General features: G+C 43.6%; 1 protein-coding gene across 3 annotated transcripts in view; it reads right to left on the reverse strand.

Annotated features, from left to right (window-relative positions):
- Nucleotides 1-20,951, reverse strand: part of smoc1 (SPARC related modular calcium binding 1) — a 248,867-nt gene that overhangs the window by 148,934 nt on the left and 78,982 nt on the right. For all 3 annotated transcript variants that reach the window (XM_072265877.1, XM_072265866.1, XM_072265857.1), the window contains exon 7: nucleotides 13,610-13,690. In XM_072265877.1, the coding sequence (XP_072121978.1) occupies nucleotides 13,610-13,690 (81 nt within the window). The remainder of the gene's footprint in view (nucleotides 1-13,609; nucleotides 13,691-20,951) is intronic.

Genomic DNA, 20,951 nt, shown 5'->3' on the forward strand with positions numbered 1-20,951 from the left:
ACAATGCTGATTGATAGAATCTGGGGGAGCCTGAGGAGAATGGGGGGAGTAAATAAAAAGGGATAAACATGGAATTAGTATACATGAGTGAGTGAAGGTTTGCACAGACTTGGTTGGCTGAAGAGCCTGTTTCTATTCCGTAACTCTCTATAGCTCCAGTTATTGTCAGAATGTGAGATTTGCTGAACCTGATGTCACAAGACCAAGTCCTTCAGCCATGGTTCACAAGTCAGCTGCTCAGGCCTGAGTTCAAATGTCTGCAGACTTTTAAGTTATGTCACATCAGGTGTTCATCCGTGTGCTCCCTAAATAAGCAACACACAAAAAGCAGGTCAGGCAGCATCTGTGGAGGAAAAGGAACAGTCAACGTTCTGGAACGAGACCATTCGTCTGATCTGACAGTTCAGGTGAAAGATGTCCACCCAAAACATCTAAAGTCCAAGTCCCACAACTCTTGGCTTCTCTGACAGGGGAATTAGGACGTACCGATTCACCCTGTCTGGTGTTTATTAAGATAGTAAAGGACAGTAAAAGCACCTACATTAAACTATTGTTTATTGACTACAGTACTGCCTTCAACACCCATGCAAAAGCAAATGCGTAAGAACGCAAGAAGCGACAGAGAGTAGTGGACTCTGCCCAGTACATCATGATAACATCCCTTTATTTACAGGAGCTGCTGCTTCAAGAAGGCAACATCTATCAAACAACCCCAGCATCTAAGCCACACCACCTTTTTACAGCAACCATCAGGCAGGACCCTGAAGTCCCACACTACCGGGTCCAAGAACAGTCACTTCGCTTCGAATATTCAGTCTTGAACCAACCAGAGAACCGTAATCCTGCAGTTTAGCAACATTGTGAACACTTTGACCACTTTGCACCACAACTGACTTGGTTTATTTTTTGTTCTAATTATGTTTACATGTAAAAAAATGTATAATTTATGTTCAATTTACAGTTTTCTTCTGAATACTTTTTAGATGATGCTATGTGCAAGTGATGTGGCTGCAAGTTTTTAATTGGACCTGTTCATACATGTACTTGAGCAGATGACAATAACCTTGACTTTGAATTTTGATTTTTACAAAATTCCCTCATTGTCGGAAAAGCAGAGCAGCAACTCATCAACTTCAGGAAGAGGGTGCTGTGCACATGCTCCTGTTTGCATTAACGGTGCGGAGGTCAAGAGTCTGGAAGTTTGAAGTTCCGAGGAGTGAACATCACCAATACCCTGTCCTGGTCTAACCACAGGGACGCAACGGCAAGAAAGTTCACCAGCACCTCTACTCCCTCAAGAGGATAAAGAGCTGTCACCAATTTTTATTGGCACACCGTGGAAAGCTTCTTATCTGGATGCATCACTGCTTGCCATGGCAACTGCTCTGCCAAGAATACAAGAAGTTGTAGTGTTGTGGATAGAAACCAGCCTTCCTGCACTTCATACTGCCTTGATAAAGCAGCTCAAGGACATTTTCTGTCTCGGTGTTATAAGACTTTCCAATAGTCCCCTTGCACCATAAGATGAATTCTTGCCCTCGCAACTATCCTTGCAGCTTATTGTTTGCCTGCACTGCACTTTCTCTGTTACTGTAACACTACATTCTGCATTCTGTTATTAGTTTCTCTTGTGCTATCCCAATGTACTGTCGTAATGAAAGGAGATATATGGATACCTGGGTACATGTGACTATAATATTAAACCAATTTACCAAGCTCACGGGGAAGGCGAGATTTCAATCTAGTTGGCTACCTGTGACATATTACGAGTGATCCAGAGTGGGTTTCAGAAGACAGCGAGCAAGACACAATTGGGTCCACAGACATTTTTCAGCTTTTATCTTAAAGCATTTTTATATTAATGATTAATGATTTCATTTCATACCAAACTAAACAGGAAGCCAAGAGATCCAGGAGGTGCTCTTTGGCAAAAAAAAGATTAGTTGAAAAATATCAACTGTAGATGCAATGAATGAACAGACTTGCATTTATAAATGATGTCATTTGTTATGGAGTCCTCCAGGAAGAGAACGGGCCCATCGGTCCACCAAGTCAGTAGATCAACTTCCAAAATACACTAATGTAAGTTTATTCTCACCGAATTCCCAATAACAACTGCCCCTCTCATTTCTATTACTCAGCTAGGATGCAGAAGTGGGCTGAGAAGTGGCAGATGGAGTTCAACCCGGAGAAGTGTGAGATGGTACACTTTGGAAGGACAAACTCCAAGGCAGAGTACAAAGTAAATGGCAGGATACTTGGTAGTGTGGAGGAGCAGAGGGATCTGGGGTACATGTCCACAGATCCCTGAAAGTTGCCTCACAGGTAGATAGGGTAGTTAAGAAAGCTTATGGGGTGTTAGCCTTCATAAGTCGAGGGACAGAGTTTAAGAGTTGCGAAGTAATGATGCAGCTCTATAAAACTCTGGTTAAGCCACACTTGGAGTACTGCGTCCAGTTCTGGTCGCTTCACTATAGGAAGGATGTGGAAGCATTGGAAGGGGTATAGAGGAGATTTACCAGGATGCTGCCTGGTTTAGAAAGTATGCATTATGATCAGAGATTAAGGGAGCTAGGGCTTTATTCTTTGGAAGGGAGGAGGATGAGAGGAGACATGATAGAGGTGTACAAGATATTAAGAGGAATAGATAGAGTGGATAGCCAGCATCTCTTCCCCAGGGCACCACTGCTCAATACAAGAGGACATGGCTTTAAGGTAAGGGATGGGAAGTTCAAGGGGGATATTAGAGTAAGGTTTTTTACTCAGAGAGTGGTTGGTGTGTGGAATGCACTGCCTGAGTCTGTGGTGGAGGCAGATACACTAGTGAAATTTAAGAGACTGCTAGACAGGTATATGGAGGAATTTAAGGTGGGGGGTTATATGGAAGGCAGGGTTTGAGGGTTGGCACTACATTGTGGGCCAAAGGGCCTGTACTGTGCTGTACTATTATAATGTTCTATGTTAATTATACAGTAGAGGGGGCAGTTGATCCGCCAACTTGGGCATATTTTCACTCACAGGAAAACCACCTGGTCAAAGGGAGAACAGGTGAAGCCTGAACAGACGACACCAGAGGTCAGGACTGAACCTGGATCACAAGGGTTGTGAGGGCAGCAGTTCTACCAGCTGCTGCACTGTGATCTCGGGGTGTCCCAAAGTACCTGCAACAGGACTCTACATAGTACAGTTCCATCACAGTCTTGACTGAGATACAGGAAGTAGAGCAACCATTTCTTACCATATAAAAAGAAATCATTCAGCCCATAAAAAGTCTATGTCAGCTTTCAAGGCATTCCCAAAATAGAGTCCCTGTTGCATTAGAGGAAACACAGCAACACATTTGCACACAACAGGCCTAACAACCAGTGGATCTATTTTCAGTGACTCTAATCAAGTATCTAGAGTGGGGTTTGAACCCGTAACTTCTGTCAAAGGAAGCGGAGCAGGAGGCAGTTGGATTTCCAGCATCTGCAAATTTTATCGTGTTTGTTATTGTGTACCATTCTAATCAATTTGTTCTGTGTTGAAGTTTATATTTACTTTAAATGCATTGGAGATCAATAAATTAATTGGTGCTGTAGTGACTGCATCATATCTTCGACTGCAGTACTTCCTGAACTTCATACATTTTATTTTTGTGTAGGATACGCTTCTGCTAAACACACACTCATGAGGTGAGATTTTTCACCTAAATGCGTGTGAAAGGAGAAGGGGACAGGACTGCAGGGGAGCAGTGGCCGTGCTTTCAGATGGCTTCATTTTATTCCCAACTGAAGTTAAGCCAAGACTTCCCTCTCGGGTAGGTGTGTATCTTCCTAGGGCACCATTCTGAATGAGCTGGGGAAATTTCTGTGATACTCTTGCTCAGATTTATCTGCAAACCAGCAGCGAAGTCCATCTAGTTGAAATTCATGAGGTGGTCTAGGGTGCAGCAGATGCAGCGGAGGAAACAGCTCTGCTGCGCCCAAGTTGCTACCAGAAGCAACAGCAAAGACCAAGTCCGTAACAGGAGATACAGGCATGGAATACGCCGCTCCATCCGCCAAAAACAGAACTTCCCGGACGCCAAACGTTTTAATTCCCATTCCTGTTCCGATATGCCAGTCCATGGCTCCTCTTGTGCCAAGATGAGGCCACCCCCAGGGTGGAGGACCAACACTTTATATTCCGTCTTGGTACTCTCCAACCTGATGGCGTGAATATCAATTTCTCCTTCCCGTAAAAAAAAAACTCCCTCTTACTCCCCTCTTCTTCTATTTCCCACTCTGGCCTCTTACCTCTTCTCACCTGCCTATTATCTCCCCCTGACTCCCCTCCTCCTTCCCTTTCTCCTATGGCCCACTTTCCTCTCCTATTAGATTCCTTCTTCTCCAGCCCTTTATCTTTCCTACCCACCTGGCTTCACCTGTCACCTTCTAGCGATCCTCCTTCCCCTTCCTCCACCATTTTAGTCTGGCATCTTCGCCCTTCCTTTTCAGTCCCGAAGAAGAGTCTCAGCCCGAAACGTCAACTGTTTATTCATTCCCCTAGATGCTGCCTGACCTGCAGAGTTCCTCCAGCAGCTTGAGTGTATTGCTTTGGATTTCCAGCATCTGCAGAATTTCTTCTGTTAGGGAATACTTGCCCTACTCATCTTTGAAGTACCTTCTGCGTACTTGCTTAAAGAGCAGTTTAAAGCCTCACCTGAAAGTCGACACCACCCAGCGCAGCCTCAATACCACAACGTGGACATACCTGACCAAAACTTTTCCATGGAGGGCTTCCAGACCGTTTGGGCTGACCAGAAGTGCACTGAGGGCGGTAAGCGTAAAGGAGTTGGGGGCTTGCTGTTCTGGTTAACAACGGATGGTGCAATCCTGGTCATATTATGATTGAGGAACGTGTTTGTAGCCTGGATATTGAACTTTTTGCTGTTGGACTCCGGCCATATTCCACCGAGATACAACACTGGGCGTCATTGGAGGTTGTTCCTGCCTGTGGCCATCGAACTATGCAGCTCCTCCCGTGGAGGATCAGACACCCTGAGCCAATAGGCTGGTCCTGGACTTATTTCCATCTGGCATAGTTTGCATATTGTTGTTTGATTGTTTGTGGTTTTTGTATTTCTATATTCATGCTCTATTCTTGGTTGGTGCAGCTGTAACAAAACTCAATTGCCTTCGGGATCAATAAAGTATGTCTATGTCTATGTCTATGTCTATGTACCCTCAGCTAAGGTTTATGTCCTCAAGTCCCCAGAGTGAGATTCGAATCCATAATCCTTCCACCTTCGGATGCTGTCCACAAACAAATCCAAGAGGGATAGTCTACCCGAAGTCTGCCTCCAACAGTGCATGGATCGCTGAGGAGTCACCATATTCAACAGGGAGGGCAGAATGTTAAACTGAACCTGCAAAGCATTCAAGCAGTTTTGACTTGACCTCAGTAAAAGTGGGCATTCTCACTTCTCAGCATCTTACTGTGACAGAGAAGCTCCTTTACCGCAGTCCGAAGAAGTTCGGTTTCATCACCTCTCTAAGTCCAACAGATTTTGAGCAGGAGTTCCCAGCATTTTTATGCCATGGACCTATACCACTAAGCCAGAAGGTCCATGGACTCCAGCTTGTGAACCCCTGCCTTAGAGTCATGTATACTTTCAGCCTTTGTTAATATCAACCTGGACTGCCAGTTAGAGAATACTCCAATAGTTGATGTTTCTCTCAAATACACATCTTGAAAGCAGCATCCGCCACCCAGGACCCCCACCATCGAGGCTATACTCTCCTCATGATGCTGCCATCAAGAAGACACAGGAGCCTTAGGTCCCACACCACCAGGTTCAGGAGCAGTTATTACTCCTCAGCTATCAGGGTCCTGAACCAGGGTGAATAGCTTCACTCTTGTCACCGCTGAGCTGCTTCCACGATCTATGGACTCATCTTCAAGACTCCACTACTCCTGTTCTCAATTTTACTTATTATTTTTATTAGTTTCTTTGGTATTTACACAGTTTGTCTTACTTTTCAAATTGTTCTGTCCATCTTTCTTTGTGTGTCGTTTTTCATTAATTCTGTTGTGTCTCTTTACATCTACTGTGAATGCCCACAAGAAAATGGATCTCAAAGCAGTACATAGTGACCTCTGCATACATTGATAATAGATTTACATTGAACTTTGGACTTGGAAAATTTGTGATAGAGCAAAACTTTGGTGTAGGATTAAGAAGCGATCTTACTTTTACTGATAAACAGACCATTTTGAATTCATTCAATATGCCCCGTGTAGCAGAATCAGGTTTATTATCTATCTTGAAATTTGATCAGGAACACTAGTCCTTTCTCTTCTTTAGCCTGTCAAACCGTGGGCTGTTTGTTTTAAATTAATTTGCAGCAACCTACCCAACAGTTCTACAAATTCCTTTTAGTGCTGTAAACACTGAGATTGGGACAACCTAAATCATTTTTATAGCAGTTCACAGGCAGGTTATCTACTCAGCACTTAGGCACCAATTAGTTTTCCTTTAAGATCCAAGCTGTTTAAAGGGCCCCATTAAATGACCTCCAGTTGGATTGTAATTGCCAGTTTTGCCAACAGTTTGTGATAGTTGTTTTATAACCAAGTGTTTCACTGCAAATAAAGCAATTATCTTCACCCTACGTCAATTTAAGCAACTGCTATGCATTACAAAGGAAATGGCTAACAAGATGTTTCTATTGCTCTGCTTGATCTGTCAAAAGCCCATCCTGCTCCATCTCCAAACAATACAAGCACAACAATCCCGTAAGTGTTATCATTTAACATTCATTGTGTGAATGTTGGGACAGCCAACATGCGGTAGGACCCAGGAGAGCAACAAAACAAAGAAATCTGGATATAGCTTCAAAGCGGTGACTGATAAGGTCACACATTTGATTGAGTGCCACCAAGTTACCACCAAGGACAGAACCTCAGAAGGCCACGGTTCAAACAGCAATGACATTCACTTAGAGAGGACCCAAGGCAAAAAGGCTTGATTTGTGGTCAATACGTTAAAACCAGAAAGCTTTGTAAATATTCAACAGGTCAGATGACATCCGTGGAGAGAAACATGGAGTTGTTCCAAGATCCCTGTCCTTCTCTAAATTTATTTCAGTTTCCAGCATCAGTGGCCGAGACTGGAAACTGATGAATGAATGACACAGTTCAAGCAGTCAGGGCATCTGGCTGGCACAGCTCCAGCTGCACGACCAAGTGCCAGGGACGTGCTGAAATTCAGGACAGCCATCATTAAGGCTATAATAAGAAAGTGGCTATAATATAGGTCCCACTTAAATAGGGCCCTGAGTAAAAATGGCCCACACCATCCCTTATGTGAAAGAAAAAAATGACGTTCTGCTGATATAACGTGTGAATAATATATCATGTGCAGCGAATGTGACATATGAAATACTGTATTGTTTACTTGCAAGTTTTATGAATGAAGTATATTTTTGAAAAAAATATTCATTCAAAACATCAAGATGGAAACCACTGCCCCAAAGCAAACATCTTAAAATCAGAACTCTTAAACAGTAACCCATGTCTTCCCCAGCTTTCAGATGCTGGAAATAACAGCAGTTACTCATCTACAGAAGCAAATCCCCCCTTAAAATGCCAATGCAACTTTTGAAGATGCAGAAAGAAATGGAAACAAGGGGAAAGGAATTTACACTTGTGAAAGTCTGAAGCCCACCACCCCTCCTAGTGCAAACTTCTGGCAGGTTACTATAACAATGCTAGGTTTGTCTAATGATATTTTCACCTGGTTTAATGGCCATGGATTAGTTTCAGTTTGGTTGGTTCCAAAATTTGGCTCTTTAAGTTATGTCCCAGGATCCATTGTATGAATTTCAACCTGGTTTTTCATCACCTATCTAAACTAGGTCACGTAATTGCATCATCGCTCAAGTTTTCCATCCCGTAGCACATTATTGCTAAGCAAATATATTAAAAGAACCTGTCACACTTCTGTCACACTGAAACATTTACAAATCACTGGACAGTATAACCTAATGCTGCCTTAGCAGTCCCACAAAGCTGGGCTTTTTATTGCCTACGTTTTCTTCCTCCCTCCCTCCACCACACGCCCCATCCATCCCATACACACTTTAACTGCATTCACTAAACAGACCATGAACAGGTTTTATATGAGATTTACAACAAAGGTAAAATTGCTGTGATGATAGCGGTGCTCACTTCGTGGCACCGTTGCCTCAAACAGATGGTCATGGATCATGTCCCAAACCTGAGCACAAAGATATTGATGACTGTCTCTGTGTTGCTTAGTCTAAGGTGTTGTTCTTCAACGAGAAGTTAAAATCAGGGCCTAACTACCCCTTCAGGTATAGAAGATTCTGGAGCACCATTTCGAAGGGCGTGAGCCTTGGCCAATAATTATGCAAGTTAAGAGAACTTGCTGTGCTCTTAAATAGAATTATTGTATGTTGGGATCTCCTGAGATCCAGAGTGTATCAATTCAAATAAAGATAATTCATGGTTACAGTCACTTGATTTCTTTGTGAGCCCATCAAAGACCACATCGACCAGGAATTCGTCACAAGTATTTTGTGTGGCCCTGAATTACAAACACATTAAAATAATATGCCAACCCTTTAAAAGATATAGTTAACTTTGTAAAAGGGAAAACATGTTTATGATCTCTAGATCGGGATGCTCATGAAAAATGTCCTACATGAAAATTCATCAAAGTTGCTGGTGAACGCAGCAGGGCAGGCAGCATCTGTAGGAACAGGTACAGTCGACGTTTCAGGCCGAGACCCTTCGTCAGGACTAACTGAAGGAAGAGTTAGTAAGAGATTTGAAAGTGGGGGGGGAGGGGCCAGCACAAATCTCTTACTAACCCTTCCTTCAGTTAGTTCTGACGAAGGGTCTCGGCCTGAAACGTCGACTGTACCTCTTCCTACAGATGCTGCCTGGCCTGCTGCGTTCACCAGCAACTTTGATGTGTGTTGCTTGAATTTCCAGCATCTGCAGAATTCCTGTTGTTAACATGAAAAGTACAGGATTCCATTGATGCTGAGCAGATGTCTGGATGGAGATTGTTCAGAACAATATCTGGTGTGAAGGCTAAAGCCCATGGACTGGACACGTCTCTCATACCCATGGGTTTCTAGGACAATGAGCTGAGTTGTATCGACAACGCCAAGACTAGGAATTAAAAACTTATAACTTTCAGGAGCTGGAATGATCTGCAGAAGCAGTGCCAATATTATGAGGTCTTGGGAAAGTAAGTGTGAAAAGGGGTCAATATAATGAGTCATCAGTTAGAACAACAAGGCTGGTGAGGAAGCCAGGTTTAGCTATCAAGAGTGGCTAACTCTTGGGCCAGATAAGGGGAGGTGAGCCGAGGACTGAAGGAGAGCTTTAAGACAAGATGGGACTTGTAAATCAGAAATAAAAACCAAAGACAGATGTTGGAGATAGATCAGGGCAAAACTGAGATGCATCTTCAGCTTCAGAATGATAGTGGGATCTAGGGGTGAACAGCACTGGTAGAGAAACATGTGGGCATCCAGAAGCCAAATCAACTTTGCACTAGTGGAGGGAGAGAATGATGACAGCCTGAGAGAGAAGCAGGGAGCAGCTGTGGCTATCCAATGCTGCAGACTGTACTCAGAGCAACCTCCCCCATTTCCCTAAAACTCCATTAATTCTCCGACATGGCACAAAAGGGAGGCCTTTCTTGAGCAAAACTGAAAGGTTGTGTTTGGAAAGAAGCTTATTCTTGTGGGAGCAATGTAATTCTGTACTGCTCAGCCTTGCAGCCCTGTGCGTTTGAGACATTTTCACCACTCTCGTGTAAACGTAGCACTACAAGATTCCAACCTTGTAAACACATATTGGTAATTAGCTGAGCTATCCAAGGACAAGTCTACTGCTGATTCTGGAACAAAGATGTCTTGAATAATTTTTAATGACGTAAGTCACATGGAATTTTTCCCCCAATGCCAGTGAAACCCCTTCTGCTCTCCAAATGAGCAAGGATAAGCTTCCATTCTGCCAAAGATCCACTAGGCTAGTTGTTACAATGGATTAGCAGACAACCATTTCACCTCCAAGACCTTGGAACAGATCCAGCCCAGAAAAAATGAAAGGAAAGGAAACCTTCCCTCTATTTTCTTATTGGCCAGGGGTCTGCATGAAGTGAACCAAGTTCCCAGTTGGGTTGAAGTTCAGCACAAAGCAAGCCATAAATTGGCATTAAATTGACTGCTTTGTCCAGAGGTCACAAGGACAAACTGTAATCCTTACCATGAACCAAGCAATGATGCTGTAAATATTGCAGTGCCTTTCTATTCAGATTCGCATTTGGCATGAGTGATTTTAATCAGATAATGCTACAGCCAAGAATCTGCATCTGGACAGTTCCAAGGTTGTAAAGAGGTGAGCTGTGCAGGGGTTTCTGGATACCAGCGAGAACAGACTGTGTCCACAGTAATGATACACCGACTGCTGCCCATGGTGGACCCAATGCTTCCACGCTGCACTGGCTATGGATAGGTTTGAATAACTGGCATCAATGAAAATTCCATTACAAACAGGGAATAAAAATTAAGAGTAAGTTAAGGGTAAGTTGGGAACTTCAGTGAAATATGATTGCATTGAGAACACATTCCAGTCATGAAATGCATCAGTGAACAGCCATCTCTCCAAAGATAGCAATGAATGGACAATACCCTTACCAGGTTGCAGTGTGATGTCAAAGCCATTGATGAAATGGTATATAATTTTAGCACAGCTAAAAAAAATTTAGTCTATTCCTCAACACCAGACCACTAGCTGCTCCAAACCACACCAAACTCACGCAGATGGTGTGTACTTAGGAATTAGACTCATGAAGTACTTACCGAAGACTTTGCAGCTAATATCTGAAGAGTGGCTTCAAAGGGTTTCTGCACTTTTCAATAAAGCTCTCTTCACGTACCGCGTCCTTCCATCAGCGAGCAGACTTCCTGAATTATCAGGATAACCCTGAAGGTCAAAGTGCCTGGTGCCACCCAATTCTATTCATTACAACTTTCAGGCATTTCCATTAGCCGGGCTCACGGGTGCACCTCTGTATGAAGTTCATGGGCTCGAGCCCTGCTCCATGATGTGGTTCGACAATACAATGTGGTACACAGGAGACCCTGTACTGCTGCACGAGGCTGTGAAGTAAGTACCCATTTGCCTTCTCAGGTGGACGTAACAGACACTTGGCTCTTTTCAGAGGAGTGCTGCGGAATCCTACCAGCATCATTGAAATATGGTTTGCAGTCATTACCTCATTGCAGGCTGAGTCCTAGCTACACTCAAGTTAGCTGCCCACCTGCCTTTGCCGGTTACAATGCAGCATGACCTCACACACAATGTTTATCAGCTACAGTCTGCCCAAGCGGCTGCAATGGGACAGAATGCTGCAGGAGCTCAGCAGGGCATGCATCTATGGAGGGGAATAGACAGTCGATGTTCTGGGCTGAGATCCTTATCAGGACTGGAAAGGAAGAGGGCAGCCAGGATAAGAAAGTGGAGGGGGAAGCATTGGGAGGAGTATAAGCTGCCGGGTGATAACAGGTGAGGGGGGAAATGTGGGTGGGTGGGGGAGTGGGTGAAGCTGAGAGATGATCGGAGGAAGAGGCAGAGGGCTTAGGAAGAAGGAATCTAATAGGAGTGGACTGTGGAGCAAAAGGGAGGCGGGGAACCTGGGTGGGGGGAGGTGGTGGTGAATGGCAGGTCACGAAGATGAGGAAGGAGAAAAGAAGGGGTAAGAGAGCCATCAGAATGGGGTAAACAAAAAGGAGAAAGGGGAAGGGAGGAGAGCAGAAAGAGGGAAGTGGTTAACAGGAGTTAGAGAAATCAATGTTGTTACAATGGAATTTTGGTCCTGGTTTAAAGATTATCCTTAAAATGGTAAAACACGAAGATTCTCCACCTATAAACTATGTCTTTTGCCAATATTCAGTGATGGGATTGCATTAGAAATACAATAATCAGCTCAAAATTAAAAGAGGGTAAGGCACATTCTGATGGAAGAGGGCCATTACGTGTTCTAGCACCATCCCATCATTCCATTAGCAAATGCCCCAGCCCCTTTCACACACATTGTTCCATATCTCTGTGTCACTTGAAGCTAACCTACAAAAAATCTACTGTCCCCACTCTTGCACCAATGTCCAAACATTGTTTTGGACAGCTCCATATGTTTGCCATCCTTTGTGTGGGGGAAAAAAAAAGTGCTTTCTGATTTTGCTCCTGAGCAACCTGAGGACTGGACTTGATGGAGTCACTCTGAGAATAGAGTTAATAGGTTAAATAATCATCTTCTGTGTCGTGAGAAAGTAGGTAAATACAAGCCTGACTGGGCTAATTAGATGGGTTTTAAGAGAACAATCCAGTAGTCTGAAACTTCCAGACTTACTTAATTTATTTTATTTGAACCTCACACTGGTGCAGCTGGCACAGCTGCTCCCTCGCAGTGCCAGAGACCCAGGTTCAGTGCTGACTTCAGGTGGTGTCCATTTCCTCTCGCATCCCAAAAAGACGTTGGTCTAGTAGATTAATTGGTTGGCTGCTCTAAATTGTCCCTAGGCTGTAGGTGAAGTGAGTGCAAAGTTGGTTTGTGGAGAAAAGACTAAAGGGAAAATTAGGGGGAGGGGTGGGAGACAAGATTGCTCCGTGAGCCAGTATAGACTTGATGGGCCGAATTGGCCTACTTCCCAATCATCTGGAAACTATTATGATTCAACCTCATCGATCCAGGTCACAAGTGCAAACATCTAGGCACAAGAGTCACCAGAATATCAAATAATTCACAGAAACAGGCCCTACTGATTAATGAAAAAAGCCCCTTCCCTTCATCTCATCCAATCATTCTAAAGAGGCCCTATTATGTCAGCAATTTCGGCAATGAAGCCAGCACAGTCAAGCCATTCTGCAGAGTCATTTATGTATTCAAGAGAAAACACTGATCTGGATGGAAGAAACAAACATGGCAGTTTTTTTTAACAGCACTCCTAACAATAAAGAGTTCATCTTGCAGCAAGTTCACACATTGTCAAGTGGTGATAATTTGTAGATCAGGAATTCCCAGCCTTTTTTATGCCATGGACCCCTACCATGAATCGAGGGGTCCAGGTTAGGAACCCTGAGGCCTCGGTGCTATTGGATCAGTCCCAGCTGACAGTCTCAAACAGCTAACCCCACTGCAGAACAGAAGGAGCGTCACAATGTGTAACTGCCCCCCACCCCCACCGCAAGACCTATAGCAGTGAGGTAACCCTCAGTATGGGTTTAGCAATCTCCAACCACTTCCAAATCCAAGTTTGTTAATGACAGAAAATGCTGGGGACACTCTCCAGATCAAGAGGCTTCTTTGGAGAGGTCACTGACCTGCAAGTATTGACTTTGCTCTCTCTCATGACAGACATTGCCTCACTGGCTGAGTATCACCAGCATTTCATAGTTGAAATTTTCAGTCTCTGCAGTATTTTGCTTTTAAAATATGAAGTATGTTCTTCTCATAAATAAGCTTTTTTCTTTCACTATCCATCAGCGATGCCTTACTAGGTAACTTAGAAATGTTGCCATAGATTTTTTCGCATGCTTCACTTACCTTGAATCCTCATACTGGAGCCATTATGCTTGGAGTCTTTACTAACTAGTTGCTTTATCCAAAGGGTTGGTGCTGTGATCTCTGAAAGAGAGCAAAATCAAGACATTTGCACATGAACTGCTGTGCTGAAAATTCATTTTTAAATTACTTGCTATCAGAAACTTAAAATGTAATCTGGTTCAACTTTCAAGCATACTTAGGCTGAATATGTGGTCTGTTCGATCAGTAAGTGATACAGTTTCCCGACCAATTAAGTCTCATTGTGCACAAGCATGTCATTGACATTTGCCAACAGGGTGTTGAAGCCAGTTGGTGTCCTGATAAAGTAAATGACAAACCTGAGAGCATCTGAGGCCTAGAATCGGCCGTGCAGATGAAAAGGCACATTAAAGCAGTGCCATTTGCAGGGAGCGGGAACTGACCGGTTTTGTGCAAGGCCTCTAAGTCATGAGAACAGACACAGAGGTGAGATGAATGGGGCAATCACTGAGAGAAAAAAAACAATTTAAAGGTCGAATTCCTCCAGCATTTTGTATTTGTTCCCCTGGATTTCCAGCATCTGCAGAATTACATGTGTTTACAATTTAAAGGAGATGGGTATCTCAGACCCACCTTCCATACAAGGTCAGGCTCCTCTTAAGTAACCCTGAAGCAGGCCGCAATGCTTCAATACGCCAGTGTGTAAAGCTATTGCCATCAACCTCACACGGCTGCACACAAGTGAGGTCAAAACAAGCATTCCATGGCATTAGGTTTCACTCTGTACACTTGATATGCTTGTCATGTTCTGTACCCAGAGGACCCAGGTGTAGTCTGTGCACTGTTAATGAACTAAGTCCCCTATCAGATTTTAGAGTTGGGTATTCAATAAGATTCCGTCACCTGGCACACACAAACATTGTGCCACACAATATTTCTGGAAGATTTTTTAAAAAGTGCATCAGAAAATACAACCACATACTAGTACTTCAAAGATCCCCTGCTTTTCTATTAGAGGCAAAACAAATCATCAAAGGATCAGTGGGGTTAAAATGTACCTTCACACTAACGTGCCATATCGAACGGGCTGTGCCTTGCTTCCGAAATATAACTGTGTTGTTTAAAAGAACCAAACTTCAGAAGTACAGCACACTGTCCCTTTGAGAGGTGGGTGCCCCGCGCTGAGCAAAGGTCTCAAATTCAAATCACAGACTGAGGGAGTTTCTCCAAGGTAATACTTTGTTAATAAATGTACTTTGAATCTTTAATGCAAATAAAATGGTATATTTATTTATTGATACAGAGTGAATCAGGCCCTTTCGGCCTTCAAACCACACCACCCAGCAACCTCCTGATTTAACCCTTGTCTAATCATGACAATTTACAATAACCAATTAACCCACCGATATGTCTTTGGACTGTGGGAGGAAACCGCAATACCCGGATTAAATCCAGGTATTCCACAGATGATGTTGGAATTGAACTCTGAACTCCGAGTCCCTGAACTGTAATTGTGTACATGTTGACGTCTCAATCTGTGTAGTAAAGGAGTGTATGCTTGGCAGTCCACATTTCTCTCCCATGTCAGCTACGCGATGAGACAAGCGAGCTACAATGGTTGCATTGGTCACTCATTCTACCCCACGATGTCGTTCACCAAAATCACTCTAGTTAACTTCAACAATCTCCTCAAGTGGGTAAGAGTGTGTCTGCACTGGGCAAATAAGGGCTTTATTTTCTGCAAGAAAATGTTGTCCCTTTCTGTAACCCTGAGCAACTTCAGTGTTTCATCCAGCCAAGATCTACCCAGAGACATGCAAAGGATTCAAACCACAAGTTGGATTAGTCAAAATACTCTACAACACTGGCTCCAGCTCAGGACCTAAACAGATGGGCGTTTCAAACGGGGGGTTGGGCCATTTAAAAACAAATTCTATATAGTGGGCACATTGTAAAGTCACCTGTGAGATATGTTTCAGAATGCACAAGTTGTGGCTGTTGTTATCCACCTGTCAAAAGCAATCCCAAAAGTGTATGTCCTTGTTCACTGACTCATAGAACTCTTCCACTCATCTGGGGCCTGTGCGTGTAACACTTTGATAATGCGTGGAGCTTCATTAATCGTAGTCATAATTCTGTAGTGAAGAGCAGCGTTTAATTCCGTGCCCAGGTGCCTGACAACAGTCATCCTGGCCGAGCTGGGAGCTGTGCCGTCCCAGATGACTGCATAACTTTCCCATGCACAGAGAAAGTAAATTATTCAAGGGGAATTTGAAACAAAAACACTTATTGGGAGATCAAACAGAAGCTGTGTCTGGGAAACAAAGCTACTCCTCCACAGCCCTCTGCGTCCCTGTGTTGTGGGTGGACGGTCAGGCATCCAGCACCAGCTCAGGGTCAAAGTAGTGCTCAATTTCAAAAACAAGAAGTTTTCTTTTCTCTCTAGCAGCTCTCTCTTTTCCACCAGTGAAGGCAGTGGCTCCGGTTAAACTCTGTTCTGCAGTAACTGGTCAGCGTCAGCAGGCTCACCAACCACAGGGCACGTTCACGCACAGACGCAAACCCTGACAGAAACACACACACACACACACACACACACACACAAATACACACTGTGTGCCACATATACTGTAGACATAGAGGCATACACACCCCTCACCCACCCACATGCACGCATAGAGACAGGCAGACACATATTTCCACTGATATCTCTGGAAACCAATCCAGTGCAGAAAACATTCAGGTGAATTTTCCCAATTCCAGTGATTTCAAGGCCTATCGCCGTTTTACCATCACTGCCTTGGCACAGGTCAGCAGCATAATTAGAAATTGGGAATCAAATCTGAATTGCTCAGTCTTAAGTAAATTTATGTCACTGTATGCTTCTAACACCATGACAGTTAAGTGACTGTGTAAAAGGCCTATATTGCATTGTATTAGGAAAGTGCAATGTGGGCAAGATCAACAATCTAATTGTCAACACAGTGTTCTAAAAACTCATTAAATTCAGAAAAACTATGAACTGAAACTTGGCAGATGATTTTTCTGCAACAGTGCCGACTTCTACCACATTACTCTACCACTGTGGACTCTTCCCACAAAACAACTCCATCACAGCTTTAGAACCATAGAGGTTTTTCACTTTGGAGGTTTTACATCAGGTTGCATATGTTTTCCATTCCATCAAAACAAGGATATAATGCTGAGGCTTTGTAAAACACTGATGAGGCCTCACTTGGAGTATTGTGAGCAGTTTTGGGCCCCTTTTTGAAGAATTTTGTGCTGACATTGGAGAGGGTTCAAAGGAGGTTCACAAAAATGATTCTGGGATTGAAAGGCTTGTCATATGAGGAGTGCTTAATGGCTCTGGGACTCTGCTCACTGGAATTCAGAAGAATGAGGGGTGACCTCATTGAAACATTGAATGTTGAAAGGCCTTGAGAGAGAGCGGATGTGGAGAGGATGTTTCCTATAGTGGGGGAGTCTAAGACCAGGGGGCACAGCCTCAGAATGGAGGGGTTCCTTTTAGAACAGAGATGAAGAAGAATTCCTTTAGCTATGCTGTGGTGAATCTATGGAATCTATGCAATCTATGGCGAATGGCTAATGTTATCCCACTTTTTAAGAAAGGAAGGAGGGAGAAAACAGAGAACTATCGCCCTGTTAGCCTAACATCAGTAGTGGGGAAGATGCTAGAGTCCATTATTAAAGATGAGATAGCAGCATATCTTGATAGCAGTGATAAGATTGGGCTGAGCCAGCATGGATTTACCAAGGGCAAATCATGCTTGACTAATCTATTGGAGTTTTTCGAGGATGTAACCAGGAAGGTAGACGCGGGAGATCCAGTGGATGTGGTGTACCTTGACTTTCAGAAGGCATTTGATAAAGTACCACATAGGAGATTGGTGGGTAAAATCAGAGCTCATGGCATTGGGAGGAGGATATTGACATACATAGAAAACTGGTTGGCAGACAGAAAGCAAAGGGTAGCAGTGAATGGGTGTTTCTCGGAATGGCAGGCGGTGACTAGTGGGGTGCCACAGGGCTCGGTATTGGGACCACAGAAGTTTACGATTTACATCAATGATTTAGAGGAAGGCATTGTGAATAACATCAGCAAGTTTGCTGATGATACTAAGCTGGGTGGCAGTGTGACATGTGATGGGGATGTTAGGAGAATTCAAGGTGACTTGGATAGGCTGGGTGAGTGGGCAGAAACATGGCAGATGGTGTTTAATGTGAATAAGTGTGAGGTTATTCACTTTGGGAGCAAGAACAGGAAGGCAGATTATTATCTGAACGGTGTGGAGTTAGGTAAGGGAGAAATACAAAGAGATCTAGGAGTACTTGTTCATCAGTCTCTGAAGGTGAATGAACAAGTGCAGCAGGCAGTGAAGAAGGCTAATGGAATGTTGGCCTTTATTACAAAGGGAATTGAGTACAAGAGCAAGGAAATCCTTTTGCATTTGTACAGGGCCCTGGTGAGGCCACACCTGGAGTATTGTGTGCAGTTTTGGTCTCCAGGGTTAAGGAAGGACAACCTGGCTGTGGAGGAGGTGCAGCGTAGGTTCACTAGGTTAATTCCTGGGATGTCCGGACTGTCTTACGCAGAGAGGTTAGAGAGACTGGGCTTGTACACGCTGGAATTAAGGAGATTAAGGGGAGGGTCTGATTGAGACATATAAGATTATTAAGGGATTGGACAAGATAGAGGCAGGAAATATGTTCCAGATGCTGGGAGAGTCCAGTACCAGACGGCATGTTTTAAGAATAAGCGGTAGGTCATGAGTTGAGGAGGAACTTCTTCTCCCAGAGAGTTGTGGAGGTGTGGAACACGCTGCCTCAGAAGGCAGTGGAGGCCAATTCTCTGGATGCTTTCAAGAAGGAGCTAGATAGTAGGAGAATCAAGGGTTATGGGGACAAGGCAGGAACCGGGTATTGATAGTAGATGATCAGCCATGATCTCAGAATGGCGGTGCAGGCTCGAAGGGCCGAATGGTCTACTTCTGCACCTATAGTCTATTGTCTATTGTCTAATTCTTTGCCACAGGCAGCTTTTGGAGGCCAGGTCAGTAGGTATACTTAAGGCAGAGGTTGATAGATTCTTGATTAATCAGGGCATGAACGGATATGGGTAGAACGCAGGAGACTGGGGCTGAAAGGAAAAATCGATCAGTCATGATGGCAGAGCAGACTCAATGGGCCAAATGGCCTAATTCTGCTCCTATATTTTATGGTCTTATAATCCTTTTGCCTTTCCTCCTAACCCAGTTTATCCTTCATTGCAGGAGTGGAATAAAAAAGTCTTATTGCAATTGCCTGGAATCTTGGTGAGACTGTACCTGGAGTTTTGTTTGAAGTTTTGGTCTCCTTATCTGAAAATATTCTTGTCATGGCAGGAGTGTAGCAAAAATGGATTCCAGGAATAGTGAGTTTGCCATATGAGGAGAGACTGAGTGGACAGGGATTATACTCTCTAGAGCTTAGAAGGATAAAGGGAGATCTTATCAAAATTTACAACATTCTTAACGGACTTGTCAAACTAAATGCAGGGAGGGAGGATGTTTCCCCTGACCGAGGAGTGTAGGACTTTTGAGAATAAGGAGTAGGCCATTTGCAATTGAGATGAGGAGAAATATGTTATTTGAGGTAAAGAATCTTAACCCAGGAAGGCTGTGAGGGCTCAGTCAGTGAGTTTGTTCAAAACAGATATAGGTAGGTTCCTGGGCATTGAAGGATTTGAGTGTTAAAAGGGACAGTAGCAGAAAATCAAGTAGAAGATTAGTCATGATTTTCATGAATGATGACAAGGACAGATGGCCTGCTCCTCCTCCCATTTATTATGTTTCTTATGTAGACTATCAACACTAACCGTTGGGCCATAACCAATTGTCTGCACCACACCAAGCAGAGATTTGTTCCTAGCCTGGAGTTGTTTATTTCTTTAAATGGGAAACACCAATTTCTAGCATACTGAAGTACTGTGTTGAAGACCACACAAAGTCTTTTGGTCAATAATATCCCCAACAAAAGTTATTCAGCTGACCTCAAGAGTTAGGTGTCCAAACCACACCAGCAGATTCTGCTTAAAAGGGATTTTAGGTTGATCAATACTTCAGCACTGCAGGAGCTGTAGATTACTAGACATGTGGGGGACTCATAAAACAATTCTAATAAAACTGAATGTGCTTAGCAGTGATATTAGGACAATGAATTCCACTAACACACTCCTACGCACCAACCCACTTTCCCACCTGTACCTTCTGGGACTCTTCGAGATTCCCTAGTAAAATTCAATCATAATTCTTTTTGGTTGCTAATGTGCCCTATTAGTTTTCACCTTCCTGAATCAGCAGTTTAATATGCAGTAACAGAATCTCACTCAAACACACATGTCTCAACGAGACTTAGACTTGCAAAGTCGATACTCTTCCTTCCTGGGTCAAGGTTCAAATTTGCAACTTCTTTTTCTTCCTACCAACAGACTGCTGAGCTGCACTGATCTCCCCTGAACCAGCATGTAAAAATCAGAGAAATGCTGAGAGACCAAAGTTCAAAGATCACACCCATTCATGGAGTGAAAGCCCAAATTGTTTGTTTAATCAATAGTGAACCAAATCTTGATGTTAAACTCTCAGTATCAAAAGTTTAACCTCACCACTGACTAAAAATAAATGTGAATATGGGAAGCTGGTGGTTTAGAAAAATGCCAAGTGGGGAGCTGACATTGGAAATATTCAGCTACAATATTTATTGGTCAAAATACTGGAGGTCCAGAGATTAGGGATGATGAAGGATCGGTTCAACACTGATCACAAAATCAACATAGAAGCCATGTTTCTGTTGGTTCTGGTAGAGGTGTAACAAGTTACAGGATTGGCCAAAACACTGAAAAATGAAATGATTAGGTTGAAATAAGAAGTACTCATCTACTGTTAAGGCGGAAGTTGGGTGGGGGACTGGCCTTAGTAGTACACACATTAATTTATTGAATAGGGAACATGTGGAACTGGTACAGTTCAGGAGATGAGTCCTGGAAGAAATCAGCTAGTCTCTTTGAATGAGATGGATAGGCTTGAGGAATCAGGGAGGGAGGGAACGTCGACTCAGACCATGAGAGGCCTGCGTCAGGCATTTTTATGCCTTACAAGGCGCAGATTGGAAGTCTGTGTGGGGCGCCACTCCTTGCACAGACACTAGAGCAATGTGTGGTTAAGTGCCTTGCTCAAGGACACAAACACAGCTGAGGCTCAGATCACTAGACAAACACCTTAACCACTTTGCCACATGCCCAACAAATTGAGTGATTGAGGGATCAAGTAGGTCTCAATCCTGGTTTCTCTTCTTTGTTCTTATGACA

Source organism: Mobula birostris, chromosome 1 (assembly GCF_030028105.1).
Source record: "Mobula birostris isolate sMobBir1 chromosome 1, sMobBir1.hap1, whole genome shotgun sequence".
In the NCBI taxonomy this organism is placed as follows: domain Eukaryota; kingdom Metazoa; phylum Chordata; class Chondrichthyes; order Myliobatiformes; family Myliobatidae; genus Mobula; species Mobula birostris.